At 40.8% G+C, this 24,856-nt stretch overlaps 1 protein-coding gene across 1 annotated transcript in view; it reads left to right on the top strand.

Annotated features, from left to right (window-relative positions):
- The window catches only part of KIF5B (kinesin family member 5B), a 96,264-nt gene that overhangs the window by 51,876 nt on the left and 19,532 nt on the right, over nt 1-24,856 (top strand). Inside the window, exons 8-18 of the mRNA XM_089668686.1 lie at nt 2,212-2,336; nt 3,412-3,516; nt 10,968-11,113; nt 13,458-13,606; nt 15,797-15,978; nt 17,049-17,117; nt 17,544-17,750; nt 18,606-18,749; nt 21,918-22,106; nt 22,991-23,108; nt 24,702-24,763. Of these exons, the coding sequence (XP_089524812.1) occupies nt 2,212-2,336; nt 3,412-3,516; nt 10,968-11,113; nt 13,458-13,606; nt 15,797-15,978; nt 17,049-17,117; nt 17,544-17,750; nt 18,606-18,749; nt 21,918-22,106; nt 22,991-23,108; nt 24,702-24,763 (1,496 nt within the window). The remainder of the gene's footprint in view (nt 1-2,211; nt 2,337-3,411; nt 3,517-10,967; nt 11,114-13,457; nt 13,607-15,796; nt 15,979-17,048; nt 17,118-17,543; nt 17,751-18,605; nt 18,750-21,917; nt 22,107-22,990; nt 23,109-24,701; nt 24,764-24,856) is intronic.

The following is a 24,856-nucleotide window of genomic DNA, read 5'->3' as shown; positions in this document are numbered from 1 at the left end:
ATCCCTGTACTGTGTCCGCAGTCTCTGGTCATCCCTGTACTGTGTCCGCAGTCTCTGGTCATCCCTGTACTGTGTCCGCAGTCTCTGGTCATCCCTGTACTGTGTCTGCAGTCTCTGGTCATCCCTGTACTGTGTCTGCAGTCTCTGGTCATCCCTGTACTGTGTCTGCAGTCTCTGGTCATCCCTGTACTGTCCGCAGTTCTGGTCATCCCTGTACTGTGTCCGCAGTCTCTGGTCATCCCTGTACTGTCCGCAGTCTCTGGTCATCCCTGTACTGTCCGCAGTCTCTGGTCATCCCTGTACTGTTAATTAGTTTGCACTACTGTACGAGTTGTTTTTTCTAAACCAAAAGCTCGATATTCAGGTTTCATTGCAGTGTTGGCACTTTGAAAGAAATAAGTTGGTTTTGGGTTGCAGTTTGGGCACTCGGGCTCAAAAAGGTTCGCCATCACTGTACTATATCATATTTCATGTTAAGCACTGTTGGTGTTTAAAATGGCATTATAGCACAAGCTCTTTATCATAGCTTAAGAAATCTAGGGGCTATGTCTTACTCATCTCATCCTGTCAATACATCATTTTCATTTAGTTCTACAACATGATCTGCCAATAACCTTTTATGCATCCAAGTTTTACGACTGAGGTCATTTTTCATTGAAAAGTGAATCTGTTTGCCAGCCATAGACATTGCTTTTGAGACCCTTGCATTCAAGACTCCTCATGTTAGTATTGCTGGACAATCTTCCAGGATAAGCAGAAATGGACAGTTAAAAATTTACATGGATGATGTGTGTCCAAGTCCTGTTGCTGCTTGTATGGCCCATATTTCATCTTGCTTTTGTACAGTGTATGGCACACCACCTGCTGTGTCATGGCCGAGCAGGGTATACTCCCATAATTCTCAATAGCTGTTCTTTATTTTCTCCAGTAAGAATGACATTATCCCAGCTCCTTTTCTTAATTTGATTTTTAAGGGTACTTGCACACTGTACTAATGTATGAATAGCAGGCATTCCTGGCAGAAAAACGGGAGGATGGGCTGTATAGCTCATGCCCATATGTATGCATAAACACTCATAAAAATTCTTATAGCTTTATTTTAATTAATGGTTTTGTGGCATATGTGCATATTTGCATGTATATGTGTGCAAATACTGACCAGCAAAGCAGATTTCTGTATATTATTTTTTTTTTACTGATCTATACGCAAAGCATGTTTGCGCACCTGTGTGTACAGGCACATTGAAAACAGTGGTCTGCATTTACATTATTCTCTGCATTTACATTATTCTCTGCATTTACATTCTCTGCATTTACATTACTCTCTGCATGTACAAAAAAAAGAAAAGCCTGTAACGCTGTCTTTTTAAGTAGCAGTGTGCAAGAGGTCTAAGGGGGTGATTTAAAAAGCAGCTTTTAGCAGAGAAAAAAACATTTTTCCATATTTTTAAAGAACAGCATTGTGCTTTACAATTGCGCTTTCTACACTACTTGTTTAGCATCTCTTAAATAAATCCACATTCATTCAAGCAAATGGGAGTGGGGGACGGTGCTTAGAGGAGGAGGGGCAATATGTTGCATGACTTTGAGTGGGCTCTCCTGTCATTGAGTGTTCTCTGAAGTGTTCTGCGAAGAACATCCAAGAGATGCTGCACTGTGTCCTGCATTTTATTAATGAAATGTTTACTGTGCAGGCTGTCTTTTGGAGAGTACACTCATTGTAAGGGTTTTTATGTTCCTAAGATGTGATGTACCTTTTCAGTTGTCTAAGCATGTTTTTAAGTTCCAGCCTTTACACCCGGTAACACATTTGTGCAGTGGCAAGAAGATGGGCTTTATTGCCCTCATGCTGCACATATGTCTTGCTGCACGGCCAATGTTTGTTAGGAGCGCTCACTGTACGCTGCCAGCACAATGACTGAGCTGCCAAAGACTGCTCTAGGTCCTGACTAAGAATTGGTAGCCGGTGGGACCGGCTTCTGTTCATGTCACCACTGTGACAGCCAGTCATGATCACCGATCCTTCCGGCCAACCTGAGTGTCCGGACCTTTACATTACTAAATGAAGCTTTGCCCCCAGCTTGGCTGTAAAGAAAACATGCATTGTTTTTAGCAGAGAACAGGAATTGAACTTCACTGTACAATATCAGGCTACAATGGAAAGTGTGATCCTCCTCTGTAGATGTAATGAGATTCTTTCCCTTCTTTTAGATATGAATGAACACAGCTCTAGAAGTCACAGCATTTTTCTAATTAATGTAAAGCAAGAAAACACTCAAACAGAGCAGAAACTGAGTGGTAAACTTTACTTGGTTGATTTGGCTGGTAGTGAAAAGGTAAGCTGCTTCAGATTGCTTTTAGTCTGTGTATAATGTCAATAGTTACTGTTCCCTATATATACTTAAGCAGCCCATAAATGAGTCCGCTATTTTGTTCAAACAGCAGGTTGAACGAAAAAACTGACCCAGTTTTTCCATCCACACATTGGAGGTGGATGAGGTAGTCCTTCCCGTTGAGCTATTGAATTCTGACAGTGTAGAGACTTTCCTGCTCTCAGAACACACCCTGCAGTTCTGATCCAGCAGGGAAAATCAGAAAGGGTAGTTGTACAGAAGTCGATCGGCCAAATTTCAGTCCATGTATGCCTGGCTTTAGGGACTTGATCTCTTGCTGTGAGTTTCATTTTATTATAAAATATATAGGGTGAACTATGCAAAAATACTGAAACATATATTTGTATAATGTTTTTTAGGCCGGCCATACATGGGTCGAAATTCGACCGATTTTTCGTCCAAAAATCGGATCCAAGAATAATCGGTCGATTTTTGCTCCATTAGTGGGTCAATGGCACCAGCCGTTTTTCATTGTTCCTCCCCTTTTCGGTGATCAGGCGTGTTAGAAAATTTGTGAGAAACAACCGATTTTCAACTCAATGATGGTCAAATCGTACGATCATTTTTATGAAAAGAATATGCGCATGAGCAGTGACCTGGAAGGAACAGAAGTTTTGCCTGTTATATGGGGTGAACTTTATGACTTGGTCGGCCGATTTTCGAAATCACCGATGGCACCATCGAATTACCGAGCGAACAACGTTTTCAAATTTCGGACGAAAAATCGTTCGGAGTTCAAATCATGTATGGCCTGCATAACAGTACAAAGAACTGTATCACATACTCAATCCAAACCCTGGATACTGAACCTTTATCAGGAAAAGGTGCAATGTGATTGGTTGCATTTTCTGGGAATATAAATATAAAGCAGAAAAGTTGGAAGTACTTGGAAACCGAAAAAGGGTTTTAATTTTGTGAGTCTGTTTCTTAGTAATGAAGCTTTATGCCTTTCCTCTAACTCAAGAACACCAAACTTTTGTCCTTCATTTCAAAATGTATTTCTTTCTAATGGTTTTAGGTTAGCAAAACTGGAGCTGAAGGAGCTTTACTCGATGAAGCGAAAAACATCAACAAATCTTTGTCAGCCCTTGGAAATGTCATCTCTGCCCTGGCTGAAGGCAGTGTAAGTTGTCAGCACACTTAAATTGTACTTTTAGTATTACTGTTTTTCAGTTGGTACTCATTCCCCACTGGAATATGTTTTTCAACCAAGATTTGCTGTACTAGAGGGCTGTTTCCTAGCCACTGCTCTACCCCCAGTGTTCTCTTTATGAATTTTAGTGAACGAAACCGCACAAACCTTTCTCCTGTATGTCCAATTGATAACTTCTACCTTCTGCCAATCTGCTTGATGAAAGAGTAAGCATTGCCAATACTAGCTATATATTTTTGAAGGTGTTTGTGTGTGTTTACATGGTGTTCTTCATTAAAGTCAACTGGTGTTCCTCCTAAAGTGGCTTTGCACACGAATAAAATGTGTGTGTATATATATATGTGTATATATATATGTGTGTGTGTGTGTGTGTGTGTGTATATATATACATACATACGCGTGCCTCGGTTAATGTCATTTTTTTGTTTACGAATGAAAATCTATTGAAAATAATGCCTTGGTATACATTTTTCTTTTCTTTTTTTTTGCAATACAAAGCAAGTTTCCCCAGAATGCATTGCGCCTGGGAGGTTTATAGCGCCAGACCCGTGCATGCTGTAGTCTGTGGGTAGCACGCGGTGTGGAGGTGTCGGAGCAGTGTTTGGAGCCATTCTGGAAATTTTTAATCATGTCCCTGTACACTATTTATGCCTTTTAAAGTACACTTTATAAAGAGTTTTGAACAGATAAGACTTTTTTTTTTTTACTTTTTTTTCTGACCTCTGGAATGGATTAATTGGTTTTCAATGCATTCCTGTGGGAAACCGCATTTTGGTTTATGAATTTTTCGCATTACGAAATTTCCCTGACAACGCGTTAAATTCGTAAACAAAGGTACGCCTGTATATGTACAGTATCTCAGAAGTGAGTACACCCCTCACATTTTTGTAAATATTTTATTATACCTTTTTATATGACAACACTGAAGAAATGACACTTTGTTACAATGTAAAGTAGTGAGTGTACAGCTTGTATAACTGTAAATTTGATGTCCCCTCAAAATAACTCAACACACAGCCATTAATGTATAAACCGCTGGCAACGAAAGTGAATACACCCTTAAGCGACAATGTCCAAATTGGGCCCAAAGTGTCAATATTTTGTGTGGCCACCATTATTTTCCAGCACTGCCTTAACCCTCTTGGGCATGGAGTTCACCAGAGCTTCACAGGTTGCCACTGGAGTCCTCTTCCACTCCTCCATGACGACATCACGGAGCTGGTGGATGCTAGAGACCTTGCGCTCCTCCACCTTCCGTTTGAGGATGCCCCACAGATGCTCAATAGGGTTTAGGTCTGGAGACATGCTTGGCCAGTCCATCACCTTTACCCTCAGCTTCTTTAGCAAGGCAGTGGTCATCTTGGAGGTGTGTTTTGGAGCCGTTATCATTTTGGAATACTGCCCTGTGGCCCAGTCTCCCGAAGGGAGGGGATCATGCTCTGCTTCAGTATGTCACAGTACATATTGGCATCCATGGTTCCCTCAATGAACTGTAGCTACCCAGTGCCGGCAGCACTCATGCAGCCCCAGACCATGACACTCCCACCGCCATGCTTGACTGTAGGCAAGACACACTTGTCTTTGTACTCCTTACCTGGTTGCCACCACACACGCTTGACACCATCTGAACTAAAGTTTATCTTGGTCTCATCGGACCACAGGACATGGTTCCAGTAATCCATGTTCTTAGTTTGCTTGTCTTCAGCAAACCGTTTGTGGGCTTTCTTGTGCATCATCTTTAGAAGAGGTTTCCTTCTGGGACAACAACCATGCAGACCAATTTGATGCAGTGTGCGGCGTATGGTCTAAACACTGATAGGCTGACCCCCCCCCCCCCCCCCCACCCCTTCAACCTCTGCAGCAATGCTGGCAGCACTCATACATCTATTTCCCAAAGACAACATCTGGATGTGACGCTGAGCACGTGCACTCAACCTCTTTGGTCGACCATGGCAAGGCCTGTTCTGAGTGGAACCTGTCCTGTTAAACCACTGTATGGTCTTGGCCACCGTGCTGCAGCTCAGTTTCAGGGTCTTGGCAATCTTCTATAGCCTAGGCCATCTTAATGTAGAGCAACAATTCTTTTTTTCAGATCCTCAGAGAGTTCATTGCCATGAGGTGCCATGTTGAACTTCCAGTGACCAGTAAGAGTGAGAGCAATAACACCAAATTTAACACACCTGCTCCCCATTCACACCTTTAGACATTAATGGCACCACATGGAAGAGAAATGTCACAAGGCCTGAAAAGTAAAATAATTCTTTATACAAGAAGATCAACAGAGCTTTACTTGTCAGTCAGAATACCGTAGCAAAAGTGATACAAAAATTTAACAAGGATGGAACTGCAACTATCTCACAGAGACATCCAGGCTGTCCATGGAAGTTAACAACTCGACAGGAGCATCTTCTGATGGGAAGGGTTGGAACAACATGCAAGTTGGCTAAAGAAGTAGAAAGCCAAACTGAGGTGTTTTTTTTTTTTTTTTTTTGCTGTGACACAAAACGGTGTACACTGCAGAGGAATGGCATGCATGGGTATCGTCCACAAAGGAAGCCTCTCCTGAAGCCCATGAGACAAAAAAAGCCCATCTAGAATTTGCCATGGCCCATGCTGAAAAAGAAAACTACTGACACTATAAAAAACAATCTGCCCAAATAGTAGGCAAAGTGATTACTATAGGTGACAAAAATTCACTAGGCTAAAGTATCGCAGAAAAGCTTCTAAATGCAAAATATCATAATACAATGATTTTAATATAGAACATTGGTGTTTTATCAATGTGAACTCAAACAGCTTCCACTGTATACATTGCAAATAACTGAATAAACAAGACAGACAAGAAAAACGGAAAATAATTACGTCCGGACGCATGTAGTTTCACATATGGGTTTTCATGACGCAGCAACATGCTGCTTTTGTTATAAAAAATCACATTCAAAATGACCCCCATGTGTGAATCTAGAATCTCTAGGGGCCCAATGATCCTAAAAGAGACTCAGATGTACTGAATAAAGCAAAAAATTATAGGCTTAAGAAAAAATGCTCAATGGCCAATTTCTTTGTGGGGGCAATATGGCAGTTCATATAGGAAAATGTGTCCAATAACTGATTATGTCTGTTCAAAATGAAGTAAAAAATTCCATACAAAACACAAATTTCCTTTAAGAGGTATTGCAAAAACAGACTACTGTTATCTTATGCAGTCATGGACTAAAGTATAAGCATAGATTGAGAAGCATCAAAGCAAAGCATGTGTCCAGCAACAAATGTCGCAAAAGTGGAATATGTGCGGGCAGTATCAGGTAAGGACATCAGGCCCATGATGTGTGACACAAGACCTTTTACTCCATTTTTTTCCAGTCCCACTGGACTTAATGTTCAGGGAGTGTTAAATGGTCTTATGTCCATAGGCTCCCCAATAAGGGCGGCACATACATTACCGCTCCTCCGCTTGTCGACAATGCTTCCAGGATCCAAAATGTCAATCCGGTCCTTTTAGGAAAATGACTGCTGCTCCTTATGACTTTATATATTTCAAGTGTCTTTCCATACTCCTGCCAACGCTCCAGGACACAGTCACCAAAGAGTTCCCATGTGATGGAAATTGTGTCATATAACGTGAACCTCAACCACCTTTTTACTTACACTCTATACTCTGGAGTGATGAGACCAAGATAAATGTTTTTGGAACTAATGGCTTCAAAACTGTATTGCGTTGCAAAGGTGAGGAGTACAAAAAAAAAATGCATAGTGCCAACAATGAAACGTGGTGGCAGTGTCATTCTGTGGGGCTGCATGAGTCCTGATGGTGTTGGGGAGCTGCAGTTTTTTGATGGTATCATGAACTCACATGTACTGCTCTATTTCGAAAGAGAAGATGCTACCATCACTTGGTTGTTGTGCACTTTTCCAACATGACAATGATCCAAAACACGCATATAAAACCACTGTTTCATTTCTGAACAACAGGGTGAAAGTGATTTAGTGGTCAAGTATGTTTCCTGATCTGAACCCAATTGAACACCTATGGGGAATTTAGAAAAGACAAGTTGAGCATCACTTTGCATCCAGCATCCAGACTCTAAAAGAGGTTGTTCTTGAGAAAGGGAAAATGATAGATGTTGCATTATGTCGCCAGCTTGTTCATTCCATGCCTAGAAGACTTGGTGCTGTTGTGGGGTGTATTCATTTTTGCATCAACTAATTTGAGTAAAAGTGAAAATTTTGTAATCTAAGTCATATTAGTAACCTTACTTTCATGTAATGAGCTAAACAAATGTTCTATAAAACATGTCAAAATGTTGGAAGATGTTGTTGTGTTCATTGAGATCTTGATGAAAATCTTACGTTTCAAAAGGGGTGTACTCATCTATGCTGAGCACTGTATAAAACACACACACACTCACTCTCACTCTCACACTCACACTCTCTCATACTCTTAAAGGAATGCTTTTTAATCAGAGTATAGCATCAAGTCAATTAAACTCCTGGGATATTGATCTGGTCAGTTACGTAGCAGAGGGGGTTGTTGGTCAGTTTCAGCTGCTTTGGTGTTAATAAAATTAACAACTAGTGCACTAGATGGGCAACAATGAGCTGACCCCCAAAACAGGAATGGTTTTACAGGTGAAGGACACTGGCTTTTATTTCCCCTACTCATTTTTTTTTTCTTTCTGATGGTTTTTCATTAGTTTTGCATTTGGCTAGGGTCAGTGTCATTATTAGTAGCATGAAGCGATACCTGGACCCTACAGAGGTTGTGCCAAAATGTGCCATTGCCAGAAGGTTTGCTATGTCTCCCAGCAGTCTCAACACCATGGAGGAGATTCCAGAAGACAGGCAGTTACTCTAGGAGAGCTGAAAAGGGCCATAGATGGTCCTTAACCCATCAGCAGGACTGGTATCTGCTCCTTTGTGGAGGAGGAACACGATGAGCAATGCCAGAGCCCTACAAAATGACCTCCAGCAGGCCATTGGTTGGTCAGAGACATTCACACCAATCAGAAACAGACTTCATGAGGTTGGCCTGAAGGCCCGACATCCTCTAGTGGGCCCTGTGCTCACTGTCCGGCACCATAGAGCTTGATTGGCATTTGCCATTAAACCCCAGAATTGGCAGGTCCGCCACTGGTGCCCTGTGCTTTTCACAGATGAGAGCAGGTTCACACTGAGCATGTTACAGACATGAATAGGTCTGGAGAAGCTGTGGAGAAAGTTATGATTCCTGTGACATCATTCAGCATGACTTTTTTGGTGGTGGGTCAGTGATGGTCTGGGGAGACATATCCATGGAGGGACTCACAAACCTCTACAGGCTAGGCAATGGCACCCTGACTGTCATTTGGTATCGGGATGAAATCCTTGGATCCATCGTCAGACCCTACGCTGATGCAGTGGGTCCTGGGTTCCTCCTGGTGCACGGCAATGCCTGGCCTCGTGGTGAGAGTATGCAGGCAGTTTCTGGAGGATGAAGGAATTGATACCATTGAATGGCCCCCACACTCACCTGACCTAAATCCAATAGAACATCTCTGGGATATCATGTTTAGGTCCATCTGACATTGCCAGGTTGCTCCTCAAGCTGTCCAGGAGCTCAGTGATGCCCTGGTCCAGATCTGGGAGGAAATACCCCAGGACACCATCCATAATCTCATTTGGAACATGCCCCAACGTTGTCAGGCATGCATACAAGCACGTGGGGGGCCATACAAACTACTGAGGACCATTTTGAGTTGATGGCAATGAAATTTCGGCAAAATGGACTAGCCTGCTGCATCATATTTTCACTTTGATTTTCAGGGTGTCTTTGAATTCAGTCCTCTGTAGGTTGATCATTTTAATTTCCATCAAAATTGGGGCATCCTTGCATTCCTAACACATTATTCAGTCCATATCGTATAGATATATATCGTATAGATATCCAGCATGATATTTTTACCCTCTGAGATCTGATTTGTTTTCAAAGTGTTTTATATATCACCAACAGTTTGTTCAGTGCTTTACAAAATGAAGGGGGACATTACAGTTACAATACAATTCGATACAAGATAAATTAAAGGGCCCTGTTCTTTAGAGCTTACAATCTACGGAGAAGAGTCAAGTGATACAAAGGGTAATAACTGTTGGGTACCAGCTGGTGGAGAACGGAAAGTCAGTGTATTAAGAAGCAGGATAGGCTTCTCTAAAGAGACAAGTTTCCAGGGATTGCCTAAAGGTGGATAAAGTGGAAGATAGTCTGACAGATTGGGGAAGGGAGTTCTAGAGGATGGAAAAGGCTCTGGAGAGGTCCTGGAGGTGAGCAAGGGAGGAGGTGACGAGGGAGCTAGAGAGCAGGAGGTCTTGGGAGGAACAAAGAACGATTTTGTTGGTATTTTGAGACTAGGTTAGTGGGTAGCCAAGTGCCAAGTTGTGAATGGTTTTGTAAGTTGGTCTTATTTAATATTTTAAATTTTATTCGTTGGGTGAGCGGAGGCCAATGCAGGGATCAGCAAAGAGGGGTAGCAGAAACTGGTGAGGTGGATGAGTCTGGCATTAGCTTTCATGATGAACTGAAGATGGATAGTCTATGTAAAGGTAAGACAATGAGGGAGTTGGCTTAGTCGAGGCAAGAGGTAACCAGGGAGTGAATTAGAAGCTTTGTGGTGTCATTGGTTAAATAGGGGCATATTTTGGAGATGTTGAGGTGGCACGATTTGGACTGTCATTGGATATGGGACCAAAAGTAGATGCCAGGGTTACCCCTAGCACCCGGGCTTGTGGGGGCGGGTTGATAGTTGTGCCATTGATCTTGACAGAGCAGTCAAGGAAAGGGGTATGTGAGGGAGGAAATATCTCAGTTTTGGGGAGGTTGAGTTTGAGGAAAGGGGTGTAATATCCGTATTGATATGTCTGTTAGTAAATCGGTGATTCATGAAGAGACTACTAGGGTGAGCTGAGTGGAAGAAAGATAGATTTGGTGGTCATCAGCATAGAAATGGTATTGGAAGCCGTGGGAAGCTATCAGCTGACCCAGGCAAGTGGTGTAATTTGAGGATAAAAGAGGACCAAGGACAAAACCTTTTTGGGGGGACCCCAATGGAAAAGGGAATAGGAGAGCAGGAGGTAGAGTTGTAAGCGACACTGAAGGTGTGGTGAAAAGTAAGATGTGAACCAACAAAGAGTACAGTTGGATAGACCCAGAATAGAGTGTTTTGAGGTGGAGGTGGTCACCTGTATCAAAAGCATAAATACATTTCACAACTTGCTTCAATAGCTGAACATTGTAAACCCCTTAATTTACAAACTCTGCTAAACTGTAATGTTTGACCCTAGTTCTAGTAAGAATTCCTAGCCCGTTTCATTGTGTTTAAAATATATTATTAGTCTTCATAGTTTTAAATGTTTCATCTTGCTTGATATAACATTATGTTCCAATACAGGTCTATATTCCATATCGAGACAGTAAAATGACTAGAATCCTCCAAGACTCCCTAGGAGGTAATTGTCGAACCACTATTGTAATTTGCTGCTCACCCTCCTCCTACAATGAGGCTGAAACAAAGTCTACTCTACTGTTTGGTCAAAGGTGAGAAACACTGCATGATCTGCAACTTACTCCCCCCACAAAAAAAAATTGATTACCAATATTTAAACATCGTGATTTGTTAAGTTAAAATCTACTCTATATCGTTAGGGTGATTTTGGTGTTTTTCTGTATGTTTGATCTTTAGTAATTGACACAACACATGTATGTAGGAACTGGCATGCAAGTATTTAAATTACTTTGTTACACAAGATGGAAGAAAAAACAACAGCAATGCTAGCTATCGATCTAGATATGGTTTTATACAAAAATATGGAGACACATGATTTGTAGATGTGAAAGAGACTTTGTGTTTCGCATTGAAAGCAGAAGTGATGTGACATTCTTTTGCATCTGCTGTTTGATGAGACACCTAGATAACAAGGTGGGAAGCCTCCCTTTCATCATTCACTGCATGAGCTGCTAGTGATGCGGAGTTATGTTAGAGCTTACTGAGCTTCAAAGAGGGCAAATTGTTGGTGTCCGCTTAGCTAGTGCTTCTGTGACTGAAGTTGCCAATTTATTGGCTGTGTCACGAAGTACAGTATCAATGGTTATGACGGCATATACAGTTTCCGGGAAAACGTCGTCTGATGAGCATAAGCAGGGTCGATATGGTCAACTGACTGAAAAAGACTAAAGGACATTGCACAGGATTGTGACCCGGAATAAGACTGCTGCAAAAGTGACTGCAGAGCTCAATCCCAGTCTTCCAAAGCTCATGTCCAAAAAAAACTATGCAGAGGAAACTCCATAAGCAAAACATTCACAGGCGAGCTGCATTTGCCAAACCACTAGTGACCGATATCAATGCTCACAAGAAGAGTAATTGATGCAACACTTCTAAATCGTAGACTATCAATCAATGGAAGAATGTAATATGGTCCGAAGAGTTGATATTCACACTATTCCCAACCACTGGACACTGGTTTATGCGTGGCAAACACCGTGCCAAGCTTACGACCAGGACTGTCTTGTGCCAATGATAAAGTATGGTGGTGGTGTAATCATGGTTTGGGCAGCCATATCTTGTTGTTCTGCTGGGCCCATCATCACCTTGAAAGATAGAGTTCAAGCCAGCGACTGTACAAATTTTGGCTGACCATGTTTACCACATGGTGCAGTCATTATTTCTCTAAGACAGCGCCATTTACCAAGAGGATAATGTTCCAATTAACACACCTGGTGTTGTCAAATTGTGGTGTGACGAGCATGCAGATGAAGTCTCACACCTTAGGTGCCGAATCTCTATAACATAGAGCCACTATGGTCAATTTTGGAGAACAAGGTTTGGGCTCGTTTTGCACTTCCATCTTTGTGAGAACTGGAGCAATTTTTGCATGAAGGGTTGTATCAGATTCTATTATCCACCATCCAGGACCTGTATTTGTCAACTCGCAGGAGAAATCAGGCCTTGTTGGATGCCAAAGGCGATTCAGCACCATATTGGGTAACAGTTTTGTTCTTTTACCTGGTATTTTGTTCAACCCCTGTATATATTAATGCAAAACTGGGATCATTTCAGTCTTCCATGCTACATCTGTCATGTCTTTTTGAATAGTCTGTATTGCTAAATTGAATCAATTGCTTTTACATTTATTACCTTGGCCTCAATCTGCTTTTTTTATTGAGAGCTGTAATAAAATGTCACGTTTGCATCATAAAACACAGCGTATAACCAAATGAATACGTAAAGCCTGGTTACAATTTCTTAAAATGGAGCTGAACTCGAAAAGTAAATATCTGTGATTTGTGTCTAAGAAATACACTGAAAGATTTTGTTTTTGTCAGAAATCCTTCCTGGACAATAGCAGCTTGCTTCCTGGTATTTGAATGTGCCTAGGCACTTTTGTGCCTACAGCCTCATAGATTTATGTCTGCGATGTGAGATCTGGAGCACTGCTGCCTCTGACTGGTTGTTTTAAGATATTGGGAGTTAGATTCGGTGATGCCACTGCTGTTCTGCTTACCGTTCTCTTTACTGGTGGCTCTGAAATGAGAAAGCAAAGCCCTGCCTTTACATAGATTGCTGCCTCACGGAGAAATTGTGTAAAATAAAGCATGGTAAGTCAGTTGTGGGGAAAAGATTATCTGCAAGGAAACCACAGATAAAACTAGTGACTTGTCCTTTGTTCTGTACCTGACTTTTTTTGGGCACATCCTCCAGAATTGGGTGTCCCTTTTAGCTCATTTCAGTTAAGCATAAACAGTTATGAATGTGGCAAAGCATTATGGACTGTTTCTTTTTGGTATTAATGATGCATAAATGCCATTACACATTTACATCTAAGTTCTAGCTGTAAGCTGAGAAGAGCAAAAGTAACATTTTTTGTTTTACTTTCACTAGAGCGAAGACTATTAAAAACACAGTGTGTGTTAATATTGAGCTCACAGCTGAGCAGTGGAAGAAAAAATATGAAAAGGAAAAGGAGAAGACAAAGACATTGCGAGCTACAGTGCAGTTCCTGGAAAGCGAGCTTGCTCGCTGGCGTAAAGGTGAGGTCAAGCATAGTACTGGATTTATGATGGAAAAGCTTTAGTGATGAACCTTCTTGTCCTAAGCTTTGGTTCTATCAGGTAATGTGACTGTTGCAGTATCTGAGAACCAAAATGTTTCTTCATGGAGGGATTTTCTGAACTGCTTGCTTCCATTATACTTGGACTGTGTGCCCTCTATGTGATATAAATAGTTAAGTTAAAAGTAAAAAAAAAATGAGTTAGACCCAAGCACTTTTAAAGCCATATCTATAGATAATTTTGGGTTCCGAGGTTTGTTGTCATTTCATGGATGCACACAATTTTATGCTTGACACATTTGTTATCTATTGACTTGGCACAACCTCATATTTTACGTTGGGTAATCTCTTACATATGTATGCAGTAAAATTAACTTTTGTGTATTTTTTTTACTGAAACTTTGCCCGGGATAAATATTTTGCACTAATTATCAGGTGACGCTTTTTTTTTTTTTTTAAGATCTTTTTATTAAGTTTTACAACACATAAAACATGCCCCATAAGGGGCAAACAAAGAGGAAAAAAAACTCTCTAACATAATACCTGTAACAGCCTAAGTTAGCCTTCATACAATCAAGCATACAATATACAAATTAGTATGACAAAGGTGGTGCCATCAAAAACAGTCAAAGATACCAAAGATTTAGTTATGGACAATGAATAATTAGGGCCGGCCCTGGATCTACAAGAGCAGCTGTATGAGGATTGTCTGTCCAACAACTCCATAAATTCTCAAAAAGCCAAGGTTGTTTACAGAGCTCATAGGTTAGCCTATATAAGCGGAGGTTACTATTCACCATAGCCTTTCAAGCCTCCAGCGACAAGGGAGGGGCACCCTTCCAGGACAAAAGTATAATTTTATTTACAAAATAATAGAGTATCCGTAACAGCTGTTCATATACTTGGAAAGAGGGAAGTCTCCAAAAATGCCAAAAAGGCAGTTCTTACAGTGTAGGATATTGAGCAGGCCCAAAGCAGTGGAGCGAAAAGTATTAACTTCCAACCACAAAGCATAAACTGTGGGACAGTTCCATAGGCAGTGAAAGAAATCCGCATTCACTTCACAGCCCCAGTAACACGAAACTTTGTAATTACCAACAGTACAGTGTCCCCATAGTGAGATTTTTTTTTTTTACACTGACAAAAGCTGTAAAAGCAATCATTTCTCTTTCTCTCTCTCTCTGGCTGCATTCTTGCAACCATTGAAAAATACAGTGAGAGCTGTGATTGGCCACAGCTTGTCACATAGTACAAGGCTGTTGTGAATAGCCATGTACCGTGTGATCATTCACAGATTTCACACGTAGTAAGCATTGATGTCAGAAGTGACGTCTTGCTTACTACTATTCATGTGATCACTGATTGGCCAATCAGTGATCACATGATCCGGGACCTCACACAGAGATCCCATACAGCGATCAGTGTTCCGCTGTGTCCAGAGGACACAGTGGGCTCCAGATCAAGGTGCCGCTCTTTCCCAAGCAGCACGCATAGGCTAAAATGACAGGCGCCGTTTATGAACGGCAACCCGCTCCTGCACTGCTCCCGTCCAGCCATTTATATACATGGGCCGGATGGGAAGTGGTTGTTTTTCAGACCTAAAATATTTTTTTAAATGTGTACAAAACATACCAAAACAGCTCTGGCAATTAAAGGTCTAAGTTTACAAAAGTCCATATGCTTTCTTAGCTCTAAGCTAACTTTTGAGTACAGATTCACCTTCATTGTGATTGGCTGGCTTTGTGATAGTTAAAATTACAAGGCTGCTGGAATATGAGTCTCCTTTCAAAATAGTGCCTTAAGTTTGTTAGCACTGTACCATTGTAGTGCTTAAGTTGCTGGGGTCTGATCACAATTTGGTCCCAAATCTTTGATTCTTTGTGGCCTGTATTTTTGAGGCAGGAATATTTCTTTATAAGTAGTTCTCCGATTGGAGATCATGGGGTGCACTGTATACGTTTTTTTTAATTTCCCTTAGTTTTAATCCGTGTGTGTGTGTGTGTTTTTATGTATATAAGTAACCATTACAAATGGCTTTTCTCAATGCAAGTGGAAGCTACAACATATAACACAAAATATTATTAGTTTATAGAAAGTTTAATTTTATATCTACAAATTGATATCTTTTTAAGGACGGTGCAATAAAGTATCATCTTTCTGTGTCCTGCAGGCGAGACAGTGCCTATTGAAGAGCAGTTTGACAAGGAGAAGGCCAACCTGGATGCATTTGTTGTGGATAATGTGGTAGCCAATGACAAGCCAGCTGTTACACTTACTGCTAATTTAACGGAAGCTGATAGGAGACTGCGTGAGGATGAAGTTGCTAAACTGTACAAACAACTGGATGACAAGGTAAGCTCTGTTCTGTACAATTTTTATAATCTGTTAGAACATATGAAAGGTGCAGCACAAATCTGTAGTGATGCAGGAGTCAGCAGCAAGAACCACAGGGTCCAATGGGAGATATGCTATCCAACACACCTGGAAGTGATGGATAACTGCGACACCTGTATCCCTTCAAGAGAGCAAAGATTTGATTTGCTACTTGCTGAGAAGGTCAATATTAAGTCTTGTTCACATGGTCAAAAAATGCCCTCCGATGGATTTCTGTGACAAGTGTAATGCAAATACTTGCGGCCTGGATTCCAGGTGTTCCAGCCAGCGGCAGCTCGACCTGTACAACTGCACATCGAGTGGTTACTTGTGATTAAAGACAGATGTCCACCCCTGAAGGCAATCTATCTATGTTTGGGACAGACATCTGTCTGCAACAGCAGGTGATCACTAGATATACAGATACATGCCAGTAGATGCTGTCAGCCTGCCATGCATTCAGTTAGTTGGGCTGAGCAGCTGCCGCTGATCGGAACAGCTAGCATTCTGGCTGCAAGTATCTGCAGTGTATTTGAAGCAGAAATCCGCAGGAGGGCACTTTTTTCCCACATGAATGATGTCTTAAACTATTTTTACAGGATGCCCATGTTTCATTGATTTTTCTGTCATGGCTAATTTGCTTTAACTTAGTTTCATCAGTTTTAAAGGTCATTGTCAATATATAAATACAACCAACTGCAATTATAATGTCCTATTTGTAGAATATTGCAGGAGTCTCCTTGATCTGGAAAGAAACTTAGATTGTATCTTGCCTCTCGTGTTACATGGCGTTGTGGTGTACAGAAGCTCCGTATTCTGTTTAGTTTGCGCAGGTGTTGGAGAGTTGTTTCTTCATTTATTTTTTTTTTTTATGGCTCCAAGAATATCAAATGAACTTCTCCTGTCTACAGTAGTCCCTTTTATTAATTTCTGATTATTAAAGCTGTTAAGCTGGCTGACATTCTAGCTACTGGCTGCCGTGTTTAGGAAAAAAAATCTCTTTTCTTACAGCATCTTCATATAAACATTTTTTTGTTTTTAACTTTTAGGATGAAGAGATCAATCAGCAGAGTCAGTTAGTAGAAAAACTGAAGCAACAGATGTTGGATCAAGAAGAGGTAAGCAGTGTACAGGAACATGGAGATCTTTAAGTTATTTGATGGCTGTGTGTGCTGTATCATACCAGATTAATATCAGCTACTTACAGTATGCACTACTGTAGGAACAAATGGTGCTTTTCTACCATTCAGAGAAAGCCTTGTATTTTTATCAATTAATACAAGGCTTCCTCTGGTGAAGCGGGTAAATGTTTTTATGATCTCCACCACCTCAGCTTGGCCCAAACAAAATATCTAAAGTGACAGGAAACCGGGACCTTTGCTTTAACCTTTCTGCTAATGTCCCATCATACATCTTTCTTTCTCGCTCTCTCTCCTCTTTCTTGTAAGATTGTTCTTACATATGTCAAATAATGCTAACGATTTACCGGATTGTCATGAATTTCATGTTTTTGTATTCTCTTTTTAAAAAAATGTTTCTCTTAGCTGCTGGCCTCCACAAGGCGGGATCAGGATAACATGCAGGCTGAATTAAACCGCCTACAAGCTGAAAATGATGCCTCCAAAGAGGAAGTGAAGGAAGTCCTTCAGGCCCTTGAGGAACTGGCTGTCAACTATGATCAGAAGTCACAGGAAGTAGAAGACAAAGCTAAAGAATACGAGATTCTTAGTGAAGAGCTTAGTCAGAAATCGGTGAGGTTCAGAGTGTGTCTTGGTTTATCAAGGTTGAGTTAAATGATATTTGTAGTTAAATTAACATGTTTTAGCAGGAATTTCCTCTATATTTCCCCCCATTAAGGTGTTCCCAACCAGTTCTGCAGCTCCCATTGGGTTAATTTTTACAGACTACTTGTTGCTTGTCTACCAGTAACCGTAATTGTAATAACTATGTATGTATGCACGAGACGGTGTCAGGGAGATGGGGACTATATTTTTATTACATTGAGGGTCTCCAAATCACGCATGTTCCTTTTTTTTTTTTTTTTCTTGGATATTCAGAAATGAAAGAAAATGTAGCAACCTAAAGGGAAGAACACATTTTAATTTAATTGCAATTCAGCCCCTTTTTAGTTACTTTAAGAACATTTGCCATTAGCACAAGGTGTAAGTACTTAAAAGTTCTATGATTTCCAAGTTGCAAAGCAGAATAAAAGGATTTAGAGAATCCAAAGTACTTTATGGTTTCTAAAGTTAGAGAATTCATGGGGTGTGTGTTTACGAGTGGCAAGTGATCTCACCAAATGCATAGATACGAAAAAAAATGGGGGGCAACAAGCGTGCTACATGTATAGTAGTATAATGACCTGCATTCTGTTTAGGGGCATATCCTTTAAGTTGTTTAAAGAAGCCAGTAGGTATTAAGATTCTAGGAAATCTGTGCTTCCAATGACAAAAATGGAGAGCCAAAGTTGAGCCATCTTGTACTTGTCTAAGCACATTTGACAACTTGTTCTGTGGATGTGTCAATTCCTGGCTCACTTGCTGTCCACTAATTTATTGCATTGTGATCAGGCTCCCCAAGTTGACCTTTTCTGTTTTTCTGTTTAGGCTGTTCTTAGCAGCTTAGACTCTGAACTGCAAAAACTTAAAGAAATGACCAACCATCAAAAGAAAAGAGCTACAGAAATGATGACCTCTTTACTTAAAGATCTTGCTGAAATTGGTATCGCAGTAGGAAATAATGATTCAAAGGTAACTTGTCCACTTTCTACATCTGCCTTTCTTCATGAATATATTTAGTATATATTAATAATGCAAACCTTCCTGTTCTCAGTATGCTTTTTGCAGGCCTCTCCTGTCTCTGATACATCGTCACTTAACTAATTTTCTCATTTTGGAAATGTTCCTTAGGTATACTTAATACAGACAGTCTAGAATTAATGTGGCTTATGCTTTTATAAAGAATAGAGAAATGTTTGCTTGTACCCATTTGGAGTGCTTTATACACTGACAAGTGTTTGAACTTCTTTGTAAAGTGTTTTCTGTTGATGCAAGTCTGTCAAAATCATTTTTTTTTTCCAATAGAAAAATTTGTTTTGTTTATTGGGGTACACATCAGACACTTCCTATTGGGGAATATTGACTTGTCCTAAGATAACACAGCCATCTGTGGTTTTTAGCTTGAATCAAGTTAACAGTTTTTTTTATTTTTCATATTGAGACGAAGGATGGGTTTAGTATTTCTCATTTTAATCTCCAACGACCTGCTAACCGCCAAAGCTAATGGCCACTATTCAGTGCTCCTACTCCTCGACCTCTCCGCGGCTTTCAACACAGTCGACCACCCCCTCCTCCTCAAAAAACTACACTCCCTCGGCCTCAGAGATTCCGCTCTCTCCTGGCTCTCGTCCTACCTATCACAACGCTCCTTCAGCGTTACCTATAACGCTACCACCTCCCCCCTCACTCCCCCTCTCTGTTGGGGTCCCTCAAGGCTCTGACCTTGGGCCCCTTCTCTTCTCCATCTACACCTCCTCCCTTGGCCAATTCATACACTCTCACGGTTTCAACTACCACCTCTATGCCGAATAATCTATCTCTCGACCCCCCACCTCACCCCCTCAGTCTCCGCCTGAATCACAAACCTACTGAACGACATATCAGACTGGATGTCGCTCCACTTCCTTAAACTGAACCTCTCCAAAACCGAGCTCCTAGTCTTCCCCCCAGCCCGGACACAACCCCCCACTGACTTCTCCATGACGTCCAACAATGCCACCATCAGGCCCGCCCCGCAGGCCAGAGTACCTGATTTGCCACTTTGTTTGAAGTGTTCACTATTAGCCTTTAGTACGTGGAGGTTATCACGTGTAGTTTTGTTTGTTTTTGGGGATTTGTTATCTTCACTACTAGGAATATAAAATACATTATTTTATAAATTAATTATATTTATTATTTATTTTATAATTTTTTTTTTCTTCTCTCACGTGTGTAGTGTGCACGTTATGGATTTCGCATGATACTTGATTTTTCATAAGTCAAAGGGTAATACACTATCTTAAGTTTGTTTTAGTTTTGAGGTTCACGAAGATTGTATAAAGTCTACACTGGATTATCTACAAATCAATTTGGAATATAATACTGGATTATCTACAAATCAATTTGGAATATAATAATAAAAAAAAATTTGAAGCTCCCCCTACTTCATTCTCCAGGGTCTCTGCTTTCAGAAAATGTTTTGGGGGTTTTAAATCTTCAGGTTTAAAATGTATTTTTTTTTTTTTTTTTTAATTTTTTGCAAAAAAGCAAAATCTGTTCACATAACTAATGTGCTTTGACTCCGCTAATGATTAGAAAAACAAGTGAACATTCTTAAAACAATTTAACAAACGTCTACTAGACTAGTGTATAGCATTTTCTCCAGGAAGTGCAAAGACAAATCTGTATTTAAAAGCCCTAAATGTCACCATGTTTAAGAATTTTGTTACAGATATACTGCTGATTGATAACAGGTCATGCTGTACTGTAAATAAGTGCTGGTAGAGGGAGTGAACAAAGAGGATGAGAGCAGGCAGGGAGGTGGAACATGCCCGCTGAAGGTGTAAAACTTGGTGTGAAAAACCTCCACTGACTGGTAGGAAACAGGCAGTGCTCTGCTCTTCTCCTTTTTTTTTTTTTTAAATAAAAGATTTAACTTTATTGTCATTGTGCAGAGTACATGTACAGAGCCAATGAAATTCAGTTAGCATCCAGTCAGAAGTGCATAAATGGCCCATTTACAATAAATATAATAAAAATCGGGGTATGGGATATACAGTAATACCATAATCTGTGCAATGAGTAGTGCATTAATGGATTAAATATTCAGTAATGCAATGGTGAATAAAATATACAGTAATGCAATATTGTCTGATTAGCTGTTCAATGCTTTAACAGCCACAGGGAAAAAACTATTTTTCAGTCTATTTGTATGGGCCTTGAGACACCTATATCGTTTGCCCGATGGAAGGAGTATGAACAGTCCATGGTTAGGGTGAGAGGCATCATTAATGATGCCCCTCGCCATTTTTACGCAGCGTTTTTTTTAAATGTCCTCCAAGGTGGAAAGCTGAACACCAATAATTCGTTGGGTGATTTTCACCACCCTCTGAAGGGTTTTGCGGTCTGAAGCAGTGCAGCTGTTGTACCACATGAAGATGCAACTTGTGAGGATGCTCTCAATGGTATACAAGAAAATGCAGTTTATCTCCAGTGATGTGTCTCTTGACCAGGGCTCTGTTAATGTGAAAGCCCCGACATTTGTCTCTGCTTGAACATCAGTCCTCCAGGAGCCTTTAGCAGAGACTGTATACCCAGTGCCTTAACATTGAACCAGTGACCAGCAGAAGAAAATGGGATTTCAGTTATTAGTGCAATAGGGGAAAGTGCATTTTTTACACGAACACATTCTTATACGATGCAACTATTTTAAAAAGTTTAAGATTCTAGGTCAGCTTTTTAAGGTCCAGTTTCATGTTCGCTAAGACAGCCCTTGTCCTGGGACTGTTGATGGTGTTCTCAGTCCCCAATCAGAAAAGTTGGACAGGCGTCTTTATCATGTCAAGTGGCTACAAGGAAATATGAAGTTCTGTATTTGCATTTTTTCTTGAACTGCTTGAATGTATTCAAGCTGAACTCTGGTGGAGGGAGGGGAGGTTCCTCTTGCGGTGCAGGCTGTGCCAATTCAATGATTTTGTTTGTATTGATGCTTTTAATCTGCGTTTTGGTTTAATTGAGGTGACCAGTGCACACATTGATTTTCACTTGACTGGCTGTCAGCAGGCAGAGTCATGAAAGCTGCTTGTTGGTCCGTTTATCCAAAACTGAGTGACCTCTGCCAAGTGATAGGCAAATGTCTCACATCCTGCTTTTTCCTGCTAGCAACCTGAAGTGAGTGGCATGATTGATGAAGAGTTCACCGTGGCTAGACTGTACATCAGCAAAATGAAATCTGAGGTGAAGAGCATGGTGAAGCGCTGCAAGCAGCTGGAGGGCACCCAGACTGACAGCAATAAGAAAATCGATGAGAATGAGAGAGAGCTTGCTGCATGTCAGCTCCGCATCTCACAGGTGAGACACATGCGTAAAAAGCTATAGTGTACCATGACTTGTTAGAAGAGGCCAAGTATTAAAACTCCAGCTGAGGCATGAACATTGTCACTTATGGCTTTCTTAAAGCAGAGCTCTAGGCATTTATAAAAGACATATGGTTACATAGTTAAAAAAAAAGATACATGTCCTTCTAGTTCAGCCATTAAAAGGGAAAATAAAATATATACAATCCTATATACACAATCCCATACCCACAGTTGATCCAGAGAAAGCCGAAAACCCTAATAAAAGCTTGAACCAATTTGCTCCAGCGGGGGAAACAATTCCTAGCAATTAGATATTCCCTGGATCAACTTTACCTATAAATAATATAGGTATAATTATAGGACACAAATTACTGCAGCTGCTTAATAAATCTACAATCTATTAATACCTTTTTGAATGTATATTTTTAATGCAAGCAGTGTAAGGACCCAAATCTTACCTGGTGTCAATTCCCTGTACAACAGAGCTCAGACTGGGAGAAAGAAGCAACACAAGGAGACTTTCCGTGCTTGTTTGCTAACCTGATTTTTATATAGTACTTTGTCTTCCAGGAAGCTGTAATGAATGGCTTATTCTCATGAATGGTCTCCTAGTACTAATTTATGTTGTGGACCGTTCTTCTGGGTATTTCACTACTGTAGTCTCTTAACTGTAAGCCAGGTTGTGATATAACATGCCAGCAGTTGTGTAGAAAACTGAATTATCAGCATTGAGCAAAGTTGTCCTTAAAGAAAAACTACCTATTGTGACATATTGTAGTCTAGGTTACCTGCAGCATTTAATGTAGCTATGTGATACATATGTTATTGCATTGCTTTAGATTATATTATGAATATTTAATTTTTGTTTGTTTATAGCATGAAGCAAAGATCAAGTCCCTGACAGAGTATGTACAGAATGTGGAGCAGAAGAAGAGGCAGTTGGAAGAATCTGTAGACTCGCTGAATGAGGAGCTTGTCAAGCTACGGGCACAGGGTGGGGCTGTATACAGTGTTAAGTTGTATAAACCATCTCAGAAAGTCATTAGAAACTCCTCAGACCAGATAGTCGAGAAAACCTGCTAAGAATTTTAATAGAACAGGGAGGGGCAAAGTGGGCAGGTAAATCATTTTCAGTGTGGCTGGGTATGCTAATTATTTGTATTCATGCCTTTTTAGATTTCGGCATAAACCTGCTTGCATTTGAACTTTAAAGTGCATTAAAGAGAACTTAATGAACATCAAAGGACCCCTATCCTGGAAGCTGCCATTGCCCTACTAATAATGAGCTGTGCTAGTTTCAGGGCACAGCACACCTTTGCAGCATTTTTCTCAATGATGTTTATGCACTGATTCTGAAAGCTAGGCCGTGGCAGGCTTTAACATTAGTTGTGCTAGGTCACAGCCATTGTGCTTAGTTCCAGTTAACAATGGCTGTGATCTAGCAGTGGTCACAACCCCTCCCCCTTTTCAATTTCTTGTATGGGTGGTGCGGAAAAAATCTCCCTCTGGGGGGGGGGGGGGGGATTTAAAAGTTTACAGATACTTGAACTCTTCCCCCCCTTTCCAAAGCTAAAATACTTTTTGCCTGTGTTAGGCATTATTTATTTATTTATTTCAGGTACTTATATAGCGCCGTCAATTTACGCAGCGCTTTACATATATATATTGTACACACACATCAGTCCCTAACCCTCAAGGGATGTACAATCTAAGGTCCCTAACTCACATTCATACATACACATACTGTTACCTGCAATGATCGCTACTGGATGCAGATAAAGTGCATCCAGCAGTGATTACCACAGGTGATTGCTGCCTGTGTAGATAGCCTTGAATAGGTGCCCTTGCTGGCGAACTGTCATCATAGTGAACAGGGCTGGCAGCCTCGCCTATCCCCTTTAGATCTGGCCATAGAGCATTCACTTACCTGGCGCCCCTGTATTCCCTGCTGCCAGTGTTATTGCAAAAATGGGAGCCCTGGCATCCCTTCAGTTGTGCATTTTCCTGGCTTTTCAATGTAGACCGCTGCGACTGCTAGGCTTGCACAGCATCCCTACAGCAGTGCATAGGCTGCCTGTCGGCCGCTGTGGCTGCTGTTCCTTCATGGGATCCTCAGCGTCTCTCCAGACGGACCTGGGCCGCATGCTAAACTCTCTGGGGCCGCAGTTTTTACACTCCTGGCTTAGGGCTTAATTACACTTTGCCAAAATACCTTTAGGGGGGTATATCCGCTTTCAGAGCTTTTCAAACATGTTATGTACATTCTTACCATTATAAGCAAATTTGCGAGGACAGAACAACAACAAGGGAGCTGCCATTGCTGAATGTAGAAGCCATCACCTGGGCTATCATCCCAAAATTTGGTTCACTATTCAGTGAATCGATGACCTACAGCAAGCACATTGGACTGAAGTTCAGGTTTTCAAACTGCATGCTTGTTCCAGATAAGTGACCCTCTAAGTAGTTAAGTAGTGAACTGATGTTGGGATGATAGGCAAAGAGCTTGCTTATGTCAGCTCCAGCTGAAATCCAGGGGATATCACTGAATTCTATTGAATATTTTTTTTTTTTTATTATTATTTTCTAGAAAAAGTTCATGAAATGGAGAAGGAGCACTTAAATAAAGTACAGACTGCCAATGAAGTTAAGGTATGTTGATGAGCCTTTTAGGCTACTTTTTGACTAAATGTGAAGTTTTATTTAAACAAAACGTATTTATAACATAATTGATGAAAGTGTTTT

Source organism: Staurois parvus, unplaced genomic scaffold (assembly GCF_062004578.1).
Source record: "Staurois parvus isolate SC_StPar_1 unplaced genomic scaffold, SC_StPar_1.0 ptg000061l, whole genome shotgun sequence".
NCBI classification, from domain to species: Eukaryota; Metazoa; Chordata; class Amphibia; order Anura; family Ranidae; genus Staurois; species Staurois parvus.
This window is presented reverse-complemented; position numbering and strand designations above follow the sequence as displayed.